The sequence below is a fragment of the Budorcas taxicolor genome, chromosome 19 (genome assembly GCF_023091745.1).
Source record: "Budorcas taxicolor isolate Tak-1 chromosome 19, Takin1.1, whole genome shotgun sequence".
Taxonomy (NCBI): domain Eukaryota; kingdom Metazoa; phylum Chordata; class Mammalia; order Artiodactyla; family Bovidae; genus Budorcas; species Budorcas taxicolor.
This window is the reverse complement of record NC_068928.1, coordinates 47,873,749-47,889,390: the sequence shown is the minus strand read 5'-3', so window position 1 is coordinate 47,889,390 and position 15,642 is coordinate 47,873,749. Positions and strand designations below refer to the sequence as shown.

General features: G+C 49.9%; 1 protein-coding gene across 1 annotated transcript in view; it reads left to right on the top strand.

The window, feature by feature from the left end:
• The window catches only part of ERN1 (endoplasmic reticulum to nucleus signaling 1), an 85,070-nt gene extending 79,219 nt beyond the window's left edge, over window positions 1–5,851 (top strand). The window contains exons 21-22 of the mRNA XM_052657529.1: window positions 267–334; window positions 821–5,851. Coding sequence (XP_052513489.1) covers window positions 267–334; window positions 821–1,030 — 278 coding nt within the window. The 3' untranslated portion in view covers window positions 1,031–5,851. The remainder of the gene's footprint in view (window positions 1–266; window positions 335–820) is intronic.
• Window positions 5,852–15,642: the final 9,791 nt, after the last annotated feature.

The window sequence follows — 15,642 nt, the reverse complement described above, 5'->3', positions numbered from 1 at the left end:
TCCTCCTTCGTCTCTCAGAGTGACAGGTTTGTGCCAGGCACGGCGCTCTCAGCGGCCATCTCTGACCGCGGGCGTGACTGGGAGGCGGGATTCAGGCTCATGCAGCTGCCCTGCACTGGTTCAGATTGGGAGAATCTGCGATGAGGATGGAGTTAGGTCGTGTTTCTGTCCTAAGACTGCTTCATCTCCAGGAGCCCCAGAAACTGTTTTCTTTTGGAATCTAGTGGGTTTATTACATTGCCTCCCTTCTTTTTTTTTTTTCCTAGATCTGCGGAAATTCAGAACTTATAAAGGCAGTTCGGTCCGAGATCTCCTCCGAGCCATGAGGAATAAGGTGAGGGCCGAGGGCGCACGGCGGGGCCAGGCAGGGCCGCTGCACAGCCCCCTCCTCGTATCCCTTCCCCATGGGTGCTCCGGCCACCCTGGAGTGAGGAGCTCGCAGAGGCTGGGCGGCTGTGGCTGCCCTGGACACATTAGCGGCTGTTCCTTCCTCTGGATGAGCCTTCTCTTCAGGGATGCTGGGGCGGGGAGCCGTGCTCTGGGAAGCGGGCTCAGTCGCCATATGCTTGCACGGTGCCCTCTCCCTGCCTGGACAGCACTCGATGAAGTCCCTCTATGGGGGCCCTTTCTGCACCTGACTGCCCCTCCCTCCTCTCCCTGCACCAGCCTCAAAGGCCTCCCCCAAAGAAGGGGAAGAGACCAGGGAGTGGACGGGTGGTCCGTTTAGCCAGCCTCGCAGTCTGTGTTCCTCGAGTGGGTCTGGCCCGGGTCCCACGGGCTCCTCTCCGCCGACCATGTGTCTGTGTCCGCCCGTCTGCAGAAGCACCACTACCGGGAGCTGCCCGAGGAGGTGCAGGAGACGCTGGGCGCCCTCCCCGACGACTTCGTGCGCTACTTCACCTCCCGCTTCCCCCACCTGCTCTCGCACACCTACCGCGCCATGGAGCTGTGCCGCCACGAGAGGCCCTTCCAGCCCTACTACCACGAGCCCCCCGAGCCCCAGCCCTCCGTGACTGCAGATGCCCTTTGAGCCGGGCGGCCTCCACGCTGGTGGCCTCGCTGGGACTGAGGGCCTGGTCTCTACGAGCTGCAGCCCGGTGCCTCCCGGCCGAGCAGGGAGACCAGGCCCTGAAGCCAAGTGCCTTGAGCCGCCCGCTCCGCAGACAGCAGGGGAGGATGCCAACCCTAGGCAGGGCAAGAGGTGATTCCTCCCCACCCCCCCAACCTGCGGAGGAGCTGGGAAGACACTGGTCATGAAAGCTGGAACATCGGGGGATGTTTGCAAAGGAGGACCAGTCCCAGAGGCAGAGAGGAGCACCGTCTGTCTTCTCCTGGATATACTCGCTTCAGACTTGCATTTCTTTTAAAACTCCCTGTCTGATGCTGGCCTGTAGGCCTTTAAGGAAGAGAGATTAGGGACCCCTCCGTGTTGCCTGCATGCTGGGTCCAGAAGCACCCTCTCTTGGACCAGCTAGGCCGAGCTGTACCAAGTGTGGCCCCTGCTAGGAGCAGGGCCCTGGAGGAGAGGGTCCCTGGGAGAGGGAGGGCCTTCAGAGGGTGTCATCCCTGGGGATCAGAGACACTGTGTACCCACAGGCTCCCAGGTCACTGTGACCAGCATTTCCTCTGGGGGCAGCAAGAACCTTGAGCATAGGGGTGCGGTGAGGGGACAGGCCAGCCCGGCACTCTGAAAGGCGAGGCTGTGTCTGCAGGTCTCACAGACACTGAGAGGATGCCGTGGCCCCGGGCACTGGTGGCCTGAACGGGGGCCCTTGGTGGGTCCGTGCCTTGGGCACTTGGGGTTATTTAGGAGCATCTGGGGGCAAGAGGGGATAAGTCCCCTGGCCATGAGGGGTAGAAGCTCAGACCCGGGCAGAGACAGGCCAGAGGGGCCGGAGGGGACATTCAGGGCCCACCAGGGCGTCCTGGCCAGCGGGCAGGCAGTGAGGCCACTCTGTCCCTGGGGCCAGCAGGACGGGCCAGGGGGTTGAGAGCCGAGGCCAGAGTCACCACACACTTTGTGCAGGCTTTTATGTTTCTCCTGGCAGATTTTAATAACTTTTTATTTTGATCATACCGTAGAATGCTACGTTAGTGTGAGCTAAACTGAACTTGAAGCTTACTCATGAAGAAGCAATGCAAGAAACAGAATAATACATCTTCTATTTTGTGGGGCACGGAAAGCCCCATCCTCTGGTTCTCTAACGCTGAAGAGTGAAACAGCATGGCCACACTATGTACGTGTGTGACACAACCTCAAAATCCCACTCTCCAAATCATGTCAATACCATGGGGTTTTTCCCCCCAAAATTGATACAATGTTTAACGTTAGTTTTAGTCAAAAATTTCTCTCTTTTCTCTGCCGAAAGCCCTTAGAGGTTTACTACAGTCAGGATACAGGTGAGGAAGCATTTTCTGAGGACCTTCTCTAGCCAGTCGGACGGATCACTGCAGTTCGGTCCTGGTGAACTCAGAGACTCCGCTCGGGAGAAAGAATGTTACTATCAATTTTCTCTTTAACTGACAGAGAGAAATCACTGTTTCTTCTCCTCACAAGATGTTTTCTGGCAGTGGATTTGAGCAAGAGCCAGTCACCAACATACTCATTCTGCCTTCAGTGAATTCAACTCCCTTCCTTTCCATCTGCCTAAAGTCATCCTCTCTCTCTCTCTTTTAAAATTATCCTGCATCTTTAAACCTCATCCATTGCCTCACTTAGACCTGGGAACCCAGCATCCTTGGTCGGCATCATGCCTCGTACCATGCTGTCCGTTTTTCAGGAACACGGAAGACCAACGTCTTTCTTCTCCCAGCTCTGATGCTCCCGGGCCAGCCCCTCCCCAGCTGCTCTCATACGGCTCTGCAGGTTGCTTTGCCGCCAGGGCAGATGATGAGACTGGTCGAGGTGGAGAAGGAGAAAGTACCACGAGTGATTTAAAGGACTGTCTCTCTGTTTTGGCCCCTCTTGCCTCCAGGACAGCTTTTTTTTTTTAACTGCCTTTTCTGCTTGTGGTACTGGTTTTTAACCCTCCAACTGTCTCAAACTCGCTTATTCACTGTATTTTATTTGAGCACTTCTATATGTGCTGGACAGGATATTGGGTGCCACAGACACAGGTGAACAAAACAGGCCAAACCTCGGCTTTCGCACGAGCCAGTGGTAGAGAGTGGACAGGGAGTAAATACCAGCACTGCGAAGAAAACGCGGAGGTGGGGAAGGGCGTGCGTCTGGGGTTGGCACCCAGCAGATCGCCTTCTGTTCATCTTCTCTCCGTCACCCTTGGGAACCCAGGCACCCATAAGTCTTCCCAAGTGGCCTGTAGAGGGCTTGTGTGGGTGCCCATCATGATGACACCTCGGGCACCATCTGGTTTATCTTGTCCTGGTCTCTAGAGTTCTGGTTTCCTGTTGTTTTGGGCAGGGTTCTGCAGTCGGCCACGTCCTGTCACAGCTGAGCCGTTGCTCTGATCTTCTGTACGATTCCTGGAAGGCTGAGTTTTCACAAGTACACCATCTTTATCATCTTTTTTTTTTTTAATTTATTTATGGCTGTGCTGAGTCTTCGCTGCTGCACACACACGGGCTTTCTCTACTTGTGGCAAGCAGGGGCTGCTCTCGCTGAGGTCACCAGCTTCTCATCGAGGTGGCTTTTCTTGCAGATTACAGGCTGTAGGGTGCACAGGCTTCATAAGCGCTTCAGTTAGTTGCCCCGAGGCATATGGAACTTCCCCAGACCAGGAGTCGAGCCCATGTCCCCTGCATTGGCAGACAGGTTCTTATCCACTGGACTACCAGGGAAGTCCTGTCTCATCTTTAAGACAGAATTTAGTCACATCTGTTAGGAATCCCAAGGACACCATCATCTCTTTAAATCTCGTATTGAACCTTGTGTTGAATCTGTCCTTGGCACACCTGCCAGAATTCTCTTGCTGCTTCTTGAGTCCTTTTAACTTCAGTTTTTGAAGAGCTCCACCTGTCACGGGCTCCAGAGCGTCTGCAATCACAGGTGTTAGGTGATGCCACTAAAGCACCTGATGTCTCATGCATGCCACCCTGGCACCAAGTTCCTCTCCCATCTCCCCCTTTCTCAGTGTGGTAGTCCTTGTCGGCTCTCCCCAGGGAGACATCATTCCCACCCCTTACACATCTTTCAGTGGGAGATCCAGCAGTTAGCAGGCCCAGTTAAGTGCTTCCTTCCTACCAACTTGAGAAGAAAGTTCCTTATCAGAGCTCACCCTGATCCTTTGAGTGAGGTTTTGTGTGAATGCCATTCGTTTATCACCACAGTGAAAGAGAAGAACTGGGGTCGGGTCTGACATCGAAGATGGGAGGGGGCGTTGGGGTCATAGAGTTTTCTCCTCTTGGACGCTTTCTTCTCCAAAGCTGAACCACGGCCAGGCTTGGCTTTGCTGGGACTGTTCTCATTGTGTGTCTCTGTTCATCGGATCCTCAGCCTTGAGGTCATCCGGGACGTGGGCTGGTTCCGTTTTCACAGCCTTCTGTGGAAGGGCTGGGGGACAGAGCACAGCATACCTGGAGGGAGCCTCTCTCTCTTCTCTTGAGCTTTCTCCCTGATCGTTCAGCTTCTGAAATCCCTCTTCTTCGTATTTCCCAGTGTTTCTTTTCCTTGGCCACCCTTCACCATCCTGGAGTAGTTTCTTCAGTTGACTGATCCTTTGGGTGAGGTTCTGTCTGTGTGAATGCCATTCATTTATCACTTCAGTGAAAAAGATGAACTGATGGCTGGTCTGACGTCAGAGATGAGAGGGGGGTCCTTTGGGTTGCAGAGCTTTCTCCTCTTGGACGCTTCTTTCTCCGAAGTTGGCCCGGGGCCAGGCGTGGGCTTCCCGGGGCTGATATCATTTGTGTATCGCTGTGCACATCGAGCTTGCCTGGAAGTAAGTCTCCAGGTGTCCTGTCCAGATGAGCCGGAATTCCACCTTCCAGGGTTGGACCGTCATCATTCTTTGGGTTTCTTTTTTTTTTTTTAGACCATTACCTTTTAAACCAAAGAGTCTACTTTTTGTATATTTGGTTTGCTCTGTGAATCAGTGATTTCCCATGAGTAACTGGTTCCAATTCTTGTATCAGGACTTAAATCCTCTCTGTATTCTTGGAAAACCACAAAGACAGCATCCAAAATGAGCCTCCCCACTGGAGCAGCCTTAACCAACACTTCCAGCCAAAGTCCCCACCCCGCTCACCTCACCCCCTGTTCTCGAGTGTCCAGTATTCCTTTTCAGTGTCCCAGAAGCTGTGACGGGGGCGTCCCCACTGACCTAGAAAGCATTACCAGTCGATTCTGCCACATTCTCAGATGCTCACTTTATGTAGTATTCTTTTTGCAATGACCTATTTATTGAACCTATTTATATTTATTTAATTTTTACTCTGAGGTGTAGCCAGTGACAGTTGCACCTGCTTAAAGCACAGCAGGTTTGCTTTGGATAAACACCCCTGACCACTTTAAAGCTGGAAAAGTTATACTGTATCCTTCCATGGGATGGATGCCTTACAGTAGTTTTGTCATTAAAGGGTGAATAATTTGGTCAGGGTAAAAATGTTCATTTTAAAGTGATTTTTTTAAAAAAAATTCTGTGCCATTGTGTCTTCTCTGTGGATGGTTAATTGTTTCATGGGTATGTGTTAATCGTGTGATACAATCCTCTTTGTGGAACCTAAAAGTCCTCTTTTTAGCTTTATATTTTATAAACTGCCAGATTGTACTATTTTTATGTGTATTTTTAAAGGTTGATGATGTGAGGGTAATTATCTACGTTAAACAGCCTATTTTTGTACCTCCTGTACAGTTTTATAACTCTGCTGATCAATGATGGCACCTTACGCTGAGCCAACCACAAATAAAGGCAGTTTTAGATTTGGAAGTCAGCTCCATTTTCTTCAAGACTTGACCACTGCTCTCAGACCAGGCGGTCGTTCTGAGCTGTCTTCCTGGGTAGTTGTCTGGATGGTGAGGGAGCAGTGTGCTCAGTGGGTGGGAAGACAGGCAGGAGGGGTGTGTTTACCTGATGGTGTTCATGGCAGGGTCCCAGGGCTGGAGAGTCCCCCTTAGTTTCTTTATATTTTTTAAAGATTTTTTTTTTAATATGGACCATTTTTAAAGAAAATCTTGTATTGAATTTGCTACAGTATCGCTTCTGTTTTATGTTTTGGTTTTTTGGCTGCAAGGCATGTGGGAATCCTAGGACCTCCCCATCCAGGGATCGAACCCACACCCCCTGCATTGGAAAGTCCTAACCACTGGGATCGGCCCTGGGTGTACTTTGGAAGGAATGATGCTAAAGCTGAGATTCCAGTACTTTGGCCACCTCATGTGAAGAGCTGACTCATTGGAAAAGACCCTGATGCTGGGAGGGATTGGGGGCAGGAGGAGAAGGGGACGACAGAGGATGAGATGGCTGGATGGCATCACCGACTCGATGGACCTGAGGTTGAGTGAACTCCGGGAATTGGTGATGGACAGGGAGGCCTGGCGTGCTGCAGTTCATGGGGTCACAAAGAGTCGGACACGACTGAGCGACTGAACTGAACTGAACCACTGGGCCACCAGGGAAATCCCCTCCTTAGTTTCTGTGGGCAGAGCTTCCTTGGAACACTGCAGAAAATTTCCCCGAAAGTACTGGCTCAGGCTGAATTCCAGAAAGGTGGCCAGGTTAGGACCCACACGCCTTGTGAGGCAGGGGTTGGGGCAGGTGTAAACAGGTTGTTGGTCCAGAAAATCCACAGGGGAGAGACGCCAGGGAGGTAACTCAGCCAACACAGCAGTGGGAAAGACACGACCTGCGTGTGTCTGAAGCACATAAGATGTCTGCCCACACGCCAAGGCATGAGCTCAGTGGCCAGCCTGGTTGGATTTTAGGATCCTGCTAACATGCTTTCACCCCTCAGGCTGCATCCCCTCTGGTGACATCCGAGGATGCTCTGCTTTCTCTTGCACCACCGGGAAGGGGTCATTCACCAGAGGACCCCAAGGGCCCGCCAGCCCCTGGACAGCTTAGCAAGGGCTCTGCCTGGAGACTGGCTCCTTCCACTCAGCCAACCAGCATCCCATCTTCCCACTTCTCACCCCACCCAGTGGACACAGGGGGCATCCCTGAGAGCCATGGACATGCCCTCTCTCTGAAGCATGGATCCTTGGATGCAGCCAAGTCCAAGGGAGCAGGAGGAGCTGCAGGGAAGGAGGGGATGGGGGTGACAGAGGATGAGATGTTTAGAAGGCATCACTTGGCACCTGCTTGCTGCCTTCTGTCACTTGATACGGCTCTCAGATTCCCCATGAAGCTATTGAGCCCAGGCTGGGGTCATGTCTTGGACTGGTCCAGGCCAGGGAGGGAGGTGGCTGGTAGCACACTCACCCGTCTCTGAGAACAGGGAGAGGCCAACAGGTGGTCAGGCCAGGGCCATGGACTTTTCCCCCCCAAAAGTTATTAGCTGTATGTGCAGATATACCCAAATGTATTCTATCAGTGAACACACTTGTTTGTACCATCTTGTTGTATTTGGCCGATCTGTCCTGTGTGCTAGACACATGCCTTAGCTTCAGGTTTGGTTCAGTCGCTCAGTCGTGTCCGACTCTGTGACCCCATAGACTGCAGCACGCCAGACTTCCCTGCCCATCATCAACTCCCAGAGCTTGCTCAAACTCATGTCCATTGAGTCGGTGATGCCACCCAACCATCTCATCCTCGGTCATCCCCTTCTCCTCCTGCCCTCAATGTTTCCCAGCATCAGGATCTTTTCCAATGAGTCAGCTGGAGTATTGGAGTTTCCGCTTCAGCATCAGCCCTTCCAATGAATATGTTGGACTGATTTCTTTTAGGATGGACTGGTTGGATCTCCTTGCAGTCCAAGGGACTCTCAAGAGTCTTCTCCAACATCAGTACAAACGCATCAGTTCTTCAGTGCTCAGCTTTCTTTATAGTCCAACTCTCACATCCATACATGACTACTGGAAAAACCATAGCTTTGACTAGGCAGACCTTTGTCGGCAAAGTAATGTCTCTGTTTTTTAATATGCTGTCTAGGTTGGTCATAGGAGTAAGCATCTTTTAATTTCATGGCTGGAGTCACCATCTGCAGTGATTTTGGAGCCCAAGAAAATAAAGTCTGTCACTGTTCTATAGCTTCAGGAGATGATAACAAAAGAACATCACAGTTAACCCCGCCTGTTTGTCTGTCTCCCGGGGCCAGGCAGGCACTGAGCTGGGATGTCTGTGCCCTGGTGGCTGGCTGGCCTCAGTCCTCTCCCCCTGCAGACCAGCATCTCCTCAAGATCAAGAGCACTTAACAGGATTTGCCTGGTGATCCAGCAAACAAGACTCTATGCTCCCAGCACAGGGGACCCAGGTTTGATCCCTGGTCAGGGAATTAGATCCCACGTGCTGCAACAAAGCCCAAAGATACTGTATGCCACAACTCAGACCAGGAGCAGCCAAATAAATAAATATTAAAAGAAAGAACACTTAACATCCTTTCTTTGGTGAAAAACAAACCAGACCCTTTGCCAAGGTAGAAAATCACGTCATGACCCTGTGTCTGGGCCAGTGAACCATGAGCAGACGAACAGGGCTGGCGAGAACATGAGAGCCCCTGGGAGACCGTACTGGAAAACGCCAGGGGTTCCTGGGGGCTGTTTCCAGACACGGGAAGGGCAAGGCCGGCAAGACAGCAACTGAATATATAAACTTGGCCCCTGAGCGGGTTGGCAGGTAAGCCCAGTAAGTACCCTTCCCGCCCCCTCCTCCCTGAACCTCCAAATCCACATTCCCCTCCCCAGCCCGGCTCAGTGATTTGAGCTGTAGAAATACAGGCTCACGGGTCTGTCTGCCTCTGCCGTGCTAAGTCACTCCAGTCATGTCCAACTCTTCGCGACCCCAGGGACTGCAGCCCACTGGACTCCTCTGTCCGTGGGATTCTGCAGACAAGAATACTGGAGTGGGTTGCCATGCCCTTCTCCAGGGGATCTTCCTGACCCAGGGGTCAAACTCAGGTCTCCCACATTGCAAGAGGATTCTTTACCATCTGAGCCACCAGGGATGTTTATCTGCAGGCATTGCAGAGCTGGAAAGAGTGACCAATCACCAAGATGATTCTTGACCCAATCAAGATTCCAGAAGTTACCAGAAACTGGAAAGCTGAGCCCAGCAAAGATGATGACATTAATGATAGGGCCAGGGGTGGAGGGCAGGACCGTGAGGGGCTGGAAACTCACTGACGTTTGAATACACAGGAGTTTGGCCTGGAGAGACGTGGGAGGAGCTGGTGGGGGCACAGAGGTCTGTCACGTGATGAGGAATGAGGGTCTAAGCTGGAAGCGGGGGCACAGGGTCCCCAACAGCAGATCCCGGCTGCGGGAGGGAGCAGGGCTGCTAACAGCTTGAACCGCCCAGCTGGGCCAGAGGGTTGCAAGGGAGCCGGTGTGGTCTCAGGAGGAACCCAACAGAAGGGAAGGGCCTCACCCTGAGCAGACTAAGGGGAAGTCTCCTTTGGGTCAGAGGTTGGGCTTGGGTCCCTTCCAAATCAAGCCTGAGGGCCACCCCTTCCTGTGATGTTCCTAGAAAAGGGGGTGTGACACAGGAAGCAGGGTGGGGAGGCACCAGGAAGAAGGGTTCATGGGTTCACCGTGGGGTCGGGGTGGAGTGGCCGTTCATTCTCCAGGATTCCCGAGTCACCTCTTGCCCCAGACACCATGGACTGACAGGCAGCTGGTACAGATAAGAGAACCAAGAGCCACAGGACCGTTTCCCAAAGTTCACACCTCAGAATATGAGTTCCAAGGGAGGTGAAACTCAGAAAAACAGGCTCAGTGTCCATATACGTTCAGGAAATGCTGAATCAAATAAAGATTCCCCCTTTACTGCAATGCCATTTGGAGGCCTTTCATATACTCACAGGAGATTCTCCCAGCAAGGATGTGCCCTTATCTCCAACTATAGCCTTTCATTAACAGGAATAAAGAAGGAATGGTGTTTGTGGTGGTGGAGATGATGTTATCTTTTCATCAGATTTTGTTTCCCTCTTTCTGGAAACCCAGGAAGACAGCAGTCCCATCCTTTCTTAAAGTTCAATTCAGTTCAGTCACTCAGTTGTGTCCGACTCTTCGCAACCCCATGAATCGCAGCACGCCAGGCCTCCCTGTCCATCACCAACTCCCAGAGTTCACTCAGAGTCACGTCCATCGAATCAGTGATGCCATCCAGCCATCTCATCCTCTGTGGTCCCCTTCTCCTCCTGCCCCCAATCCCTCCCAGCATCAGAGTCTTTTCCAATGGGTAAACACTTTGCATGAGGTGGCCAAAGTACTGGAGTTTCAGCTTTAGCATCATTCCTTCCAAGGAAATCCCAGGGTTGATCTCCTTCAGAATGGACTGGTTGGATCTCCTTGCAGTCCAAGAGACTCTCAAGAGTCTTCTCCAACACCACAGTTCAAAAGCATCAATTCTTCGGCACTCAGCCTTCTTCACAGTTCAACTCCCACATCCATACATGACCACAGGAAAAACCATAGCCTTGACTAGACGGACCTTAGTCGGCAAAGTAATGTCTCTGCTTTTGAATATACTATCTAGGTTGGTCATAACTTTTCTTCCAAGGAATAAGCATCTTTTAATTTCATGGCTACAGTCACCACCTGCAGTGATTTTGGAGCCCAAAAAATGAAGTCTGACACTGTTTCCACTGTTTCCCCATCTATTTCCCATGAAGTGATGGGACTGGATGCCATGATCTTCATTTTCTGAATGTTGAGCTTTAAGCCAACTTTTTCACTCTCCTCTTTCACTTTCATCAAGAGGCTTTTTAGTTCCTCTTCACTTTCTGCCATAAAGGTGGTGTCATCTGCATATCTGAGGTTGTTGATATTTCTCCGGGCAATCTTGATTCCAGCTTGTGTTTCTTCCAGTCCAGCGTTTCTCATGATGTACTCTGCATATAAGTTAAATAAGCAGGGTGACAATATACAGCCTTGACGTACTCCTTTTCCTATTTGGAATCAGTCTGTTGCTCCATGTCCAGTTCTAACTGTTGCTTCCTGACCTGCATACAGATTTCTCAAGAGGCAGGTCAGGTGGTCTGGTATTCCCATCTCTCTCAGAATTTTCCACAATTTATTGTGATCCACACAGTCAAAGGCTTTGGCATAGTTAATAAAGCAGAAATAGATGTTTTTCTGGAACTCTCTTGCTTTTTCCATGATCCAGCGGATGTTGGCAATTTGATCTCTGGTTCCTCTGCCTTTTCTAAAACCAGCTTGAACATCAGGAAGTTCACGGTTCATGTATTGCTAACGCCTGGCTTGGAGAATTTTGAGCATTACTTTGCAAGCATGTGAGATGAGTGCAATTGTGTGGTAGTTTGAGCATTCTTTGACATTGCCTTTCTTTGGAAAGATGGGCGGGTCCTGGTGGAGAGGTCTGACAGAATGTGGTCCACTGGAGAAGGGAATGGCAAACCACTTCAGTATTCTTGCCTTGAGAACCCCATGAACAGTATGAAAAGGCAAAATGATAGGATACTGAAAGAGGAACTCCCCAGGTCAGTAGGTGCCCAATATGCTACTGGAGATCAGTGGAGAAATAACTCCAGAAAGGATGAAGGGATGGAGCCAAAGCAAAAACAATACCCAGCTGTGGATGTGACTGGTGATAGAAGCAAGATCCGATGCTGTAAAGAGCAATATTGCATAGGAACCTGGAATGTCAGGTCCATGAATCAAGGCAAACTGGAAGTGGTCAAACAAGAGATGGCAAGGGTGAACGTCGACATTCTAGGAATCAGCGAACTAAAATGGACTGGAATGGGTGAATTTAACTCAGATGACCATTATATCTACTACTGTAGGCAGGAATCCCTCAGAGGAAATGGAGTAGCCATCATGGTCAACAACAGAGTCCGAAATGCAGTACTTGGATGCAATCTCAAAAACGACCGAATGATCTCTGTTCATTTCCAAGGCAAACCATTCAATATCACAGTTATCCAAGTCTATGCCCCAACCAGTAACGCTGAAGAAGCTGAAGTTGAACGGTTCTATGAAGATCTACAAGACTTTTTAGAACTAACACCCAAAAAAAGATGTCCTTTTCATTACTGGGGACTGGAATGCAAAAGTAGGAAGTCAAGAAACACCTGGAGTAACAGGCAAATTTGGCCTTGGAATGCGGAATGAAGCAGGGCAAAGACTAATAGAGTTTTGCCAAGAAAATGAACTGGTCATAGCAAACACCCTCTTCCAACAACACAAGAGAAGACTCTACACATGGACATCACCAGATGGTCAACACCGAAATCAGATTGATTATATTCTTTGCAGCAAAAGATGGAGAAGCTCTATACAGTCAACAAAAACAAGACCGGGAGCTGACTGTGGCTCAGTTCATGAACTCCTTATTGCCAAATTCAGACTCAAATTGAAGAAAGTAGGGAAAACTGCCAGACCATTCAGGTATGACCTAAATCAAATCCCTTATGATTATACAGTGGAAGTGAGAAATAGATTTAAGGGCCTAGATCTGATAGATAGAGTGCCTGATGAACTATGGAATGAGGTTCGTGACATTGTACAGGAGACAGGGGTCAAGACCATCCCCATGGAAAAGAAATGCAAAAAAGGAAAATGGCTGTCTGGGGAAGCCTTACAAATAGCTGTGAAAAGAAGAGAGGCAAAAAGCAAAGGAGAAAAGGAAAGATATAATAAGCATCTGAATGCAGAGTTCCAAAGAATAGCAAGAAGAGATAAGAAAGCCTTCTTCAGTGATCAATGCAAAGAAATAGAGGAAAAGAACAGAATGGGAAAGACTAGAGATCTCTTCAAGAAAATTAGAGATAGCAAGGGAACATTTCATGCAAAGATGGGCTCGATAAAGGACAGAAATGGTAGGGACCTAACAGAAGCAGAAGATATTAAGAAGAGGTGGCAAGAATACACAGAAGAACTGTACAAAAAAGATCTTCACGACCCAGATAATCATGATGGTGTGATCTCTAATCTAGAGCCAGACATCCTGGAATGTGAAGTCAAGTGGGTCTTAGAAAGCATCACTACGAACAAAGCTAGTGGAGGTGATGGAATTCCAGTTGAGCTGTTTCAAATCCTGAAAGATGATGCTGTGAAAGTGCTGCACTCAATATGCCAGCAAATTTGGAAACTCAGCAGTGGCCACAGGACTGGAAAAGGTCAGTTTTCATTCCAATCCCAAAGAAAGGCAATGCCAAAGAATGCTCAAACTACCACACAATTGCACTCATCTCTTAAAGTTAGGTTAGGGCATGTCAGTGGCCCTTTTATCCACTGACAAATGAACTGAGGCGGTTCTCTGTTGTTGTGACACATTTCTGATTGTGGCCGGGTGGCATCATTACAGCTGCAAAGCTTGCACAGAAGTTGGAGAAAGGGCGGTCAGGGTCAAGCCCCAGAACTCACCTGACAAGGTCCCATCGCTGCCCCTGGACCCAGACTCTGTGACTGTCCCCTCTGACCCTGGACACATACTCTAATAGTTAAAGAAGCATAAACACCTGATAGTATCTACTGACTTTTCAAAAATTTTCTAAAAATTTTAAGTATACTTAATTTATATAATATGGTGTTAGTTTCAGGTGTACAGTACATTGAATTATATATATATATACACACACACACATAAAGAATCCACCTGCAATGCAGGAGACCTGGGTTCATTTCAATTCCTGGGTTGGGAAGATCCCCTGGAGTAGGAAGTGGCACCCCACTCCAGTATTCTTGCCTGGAAAACCCCATGGACAGAGAAGCCTGGCAGGCTACAGTTCATTGGCTTGCAGAATCGGACATGACTGAAGCGACTTAGCATGTACACACGTGTCTCATAAAACCTAGCCAATAGTTTAAATCTAATTAACATTTATTGAACCTGCTCTTGGTGGTTCAAAGGGGAAGACACAGGAAGCTTAGCAGAGAAGAGAAGGAAATAAACAGACCCGAAAAGCGATTTGCTCAGAAGTCACAAAATGGGTCGAGGAGGAGAGGGGGAGAGGAGGAGGGGAAAAGGTCAATGACACACGCACCCTGATTTGTGTTTAAAACTCTAAAATCCCGTGGGCCCCTCAAAGCCTTGGATCCTGATGCCCCCACCCCAACATTTGACCAGCATTGTGAGAGGAAGGTTTCAAAAGAACTTCTATGAAGAAATCGAGGCACAAATGTACCAGGAGAGATCACTTCAAAGCCAGCAGAACTTCAGCAACTGTGGCCTCAACTGTCGGTCTCTTGCACACATGCATGCATGCTCACTCGTGTCTGACTCTTTGCAACCCCATGGACTGTAGCCCGCCAGGCTCCTCTGTCCAGGGGGTTCTCCAGCCAAGAATACTGGAGTGGGTTGCCATTCCCTCCCCTGGGGGTCTTCCTGCCCCGTGATCGAACCCCAGCCTCCTGCATCTCCTGCTTTGGCAGGTGGACTCTCTACCACTCAGCCACCAGGAAAGCCCTGTCTTGGTCCCAGACGCATACTCATTTGTGTCTTTCCTAAGCCAGGACTTTCAGTGGCAGGCGCTGAGGGGCAGGCCTGTGAGAGCCAAACCTCTGCTTGTGGGTGAGCCCAGCTGGCTGCCTAGCACACAGCTCTGAAACTTTGTTGGTACAAAGCTACTCTGCCAGGGGAGGGTTTTTTTAATTGCTAGGTGAAGCGGCAGATGTGAAAAGATCTGAGAACAGAATCATTCTTAGGTGTAAGTAGTTTCGAGTAGTGAAAGTGAAGTCGCTCAGTCGTGTCTGACTCTTTGCGATCCGGGGACTGTAGCCCACCAAGCTCCTCTGTCCATGGGATTCTCCAGGCAAACATACTGGAGTGGGGTGCCATTTCCTTCTCCAAGTGTTGAGTAGTAGGGCGTGTCAAATACACAGAAGACCCTGCTCCCTGATGTTGACAAGCCTCCTGCAGGGATTCGGTGGGCAGCTCATCCAGGATCTGTTTCATTCATCCAAGGCGCCAGAGGCACAGAAAACACAAATCAAAAGAAACAGTGGAGAGGGAATTCCCTGGTGGTCCAGTGGTTAATACCCAGCACTTCCATCGCTATGACCTGGGTTTAATTCCTGGTTGGGAAACTCATATTTCGCAAGCCCCAAGGCATGGCCAAAATAAAAGAAAACATGGAACTACCATAGGCCACAGCAATTCCACTTCTGGGCATTTGCCTCAAACAGTTGAAAGCAGGAACCTGGAGACTTGTCTGTACCCCCATGACCACGGAAGTGTTACTCACAAGAGCCACAGGAGGAATCGTCCCAAGTGTCCACTGACCAATGAGTAGATAAGCCTAATGGGGTGTATGCATCCAAGGGGATGCTACTCAGCCTTCAAAAGCAAGGAAATTCTAACTAATGTGCTATGGCATGAATGAGCCTTGAGGACATCAAGCTAGGTGAAATAAGCCAGTCGCAAAAGGACAAATGATGTCTGATTCCACTCACAGGAGGGCCCAGTCACAGGTCATCGAACTCAGAAACCAAAAGGAGAACAGTGGTTGCCAAGGGCTGCGGGGAGGGGGATAGAAAGCCAGTGTTTCAAGGAGAGGGGCGGTGTTCACTTTGGGATGAGGATGAGGGATGCTGGTTCTAGCGAGGAATGGTGGTGGATGTTACAC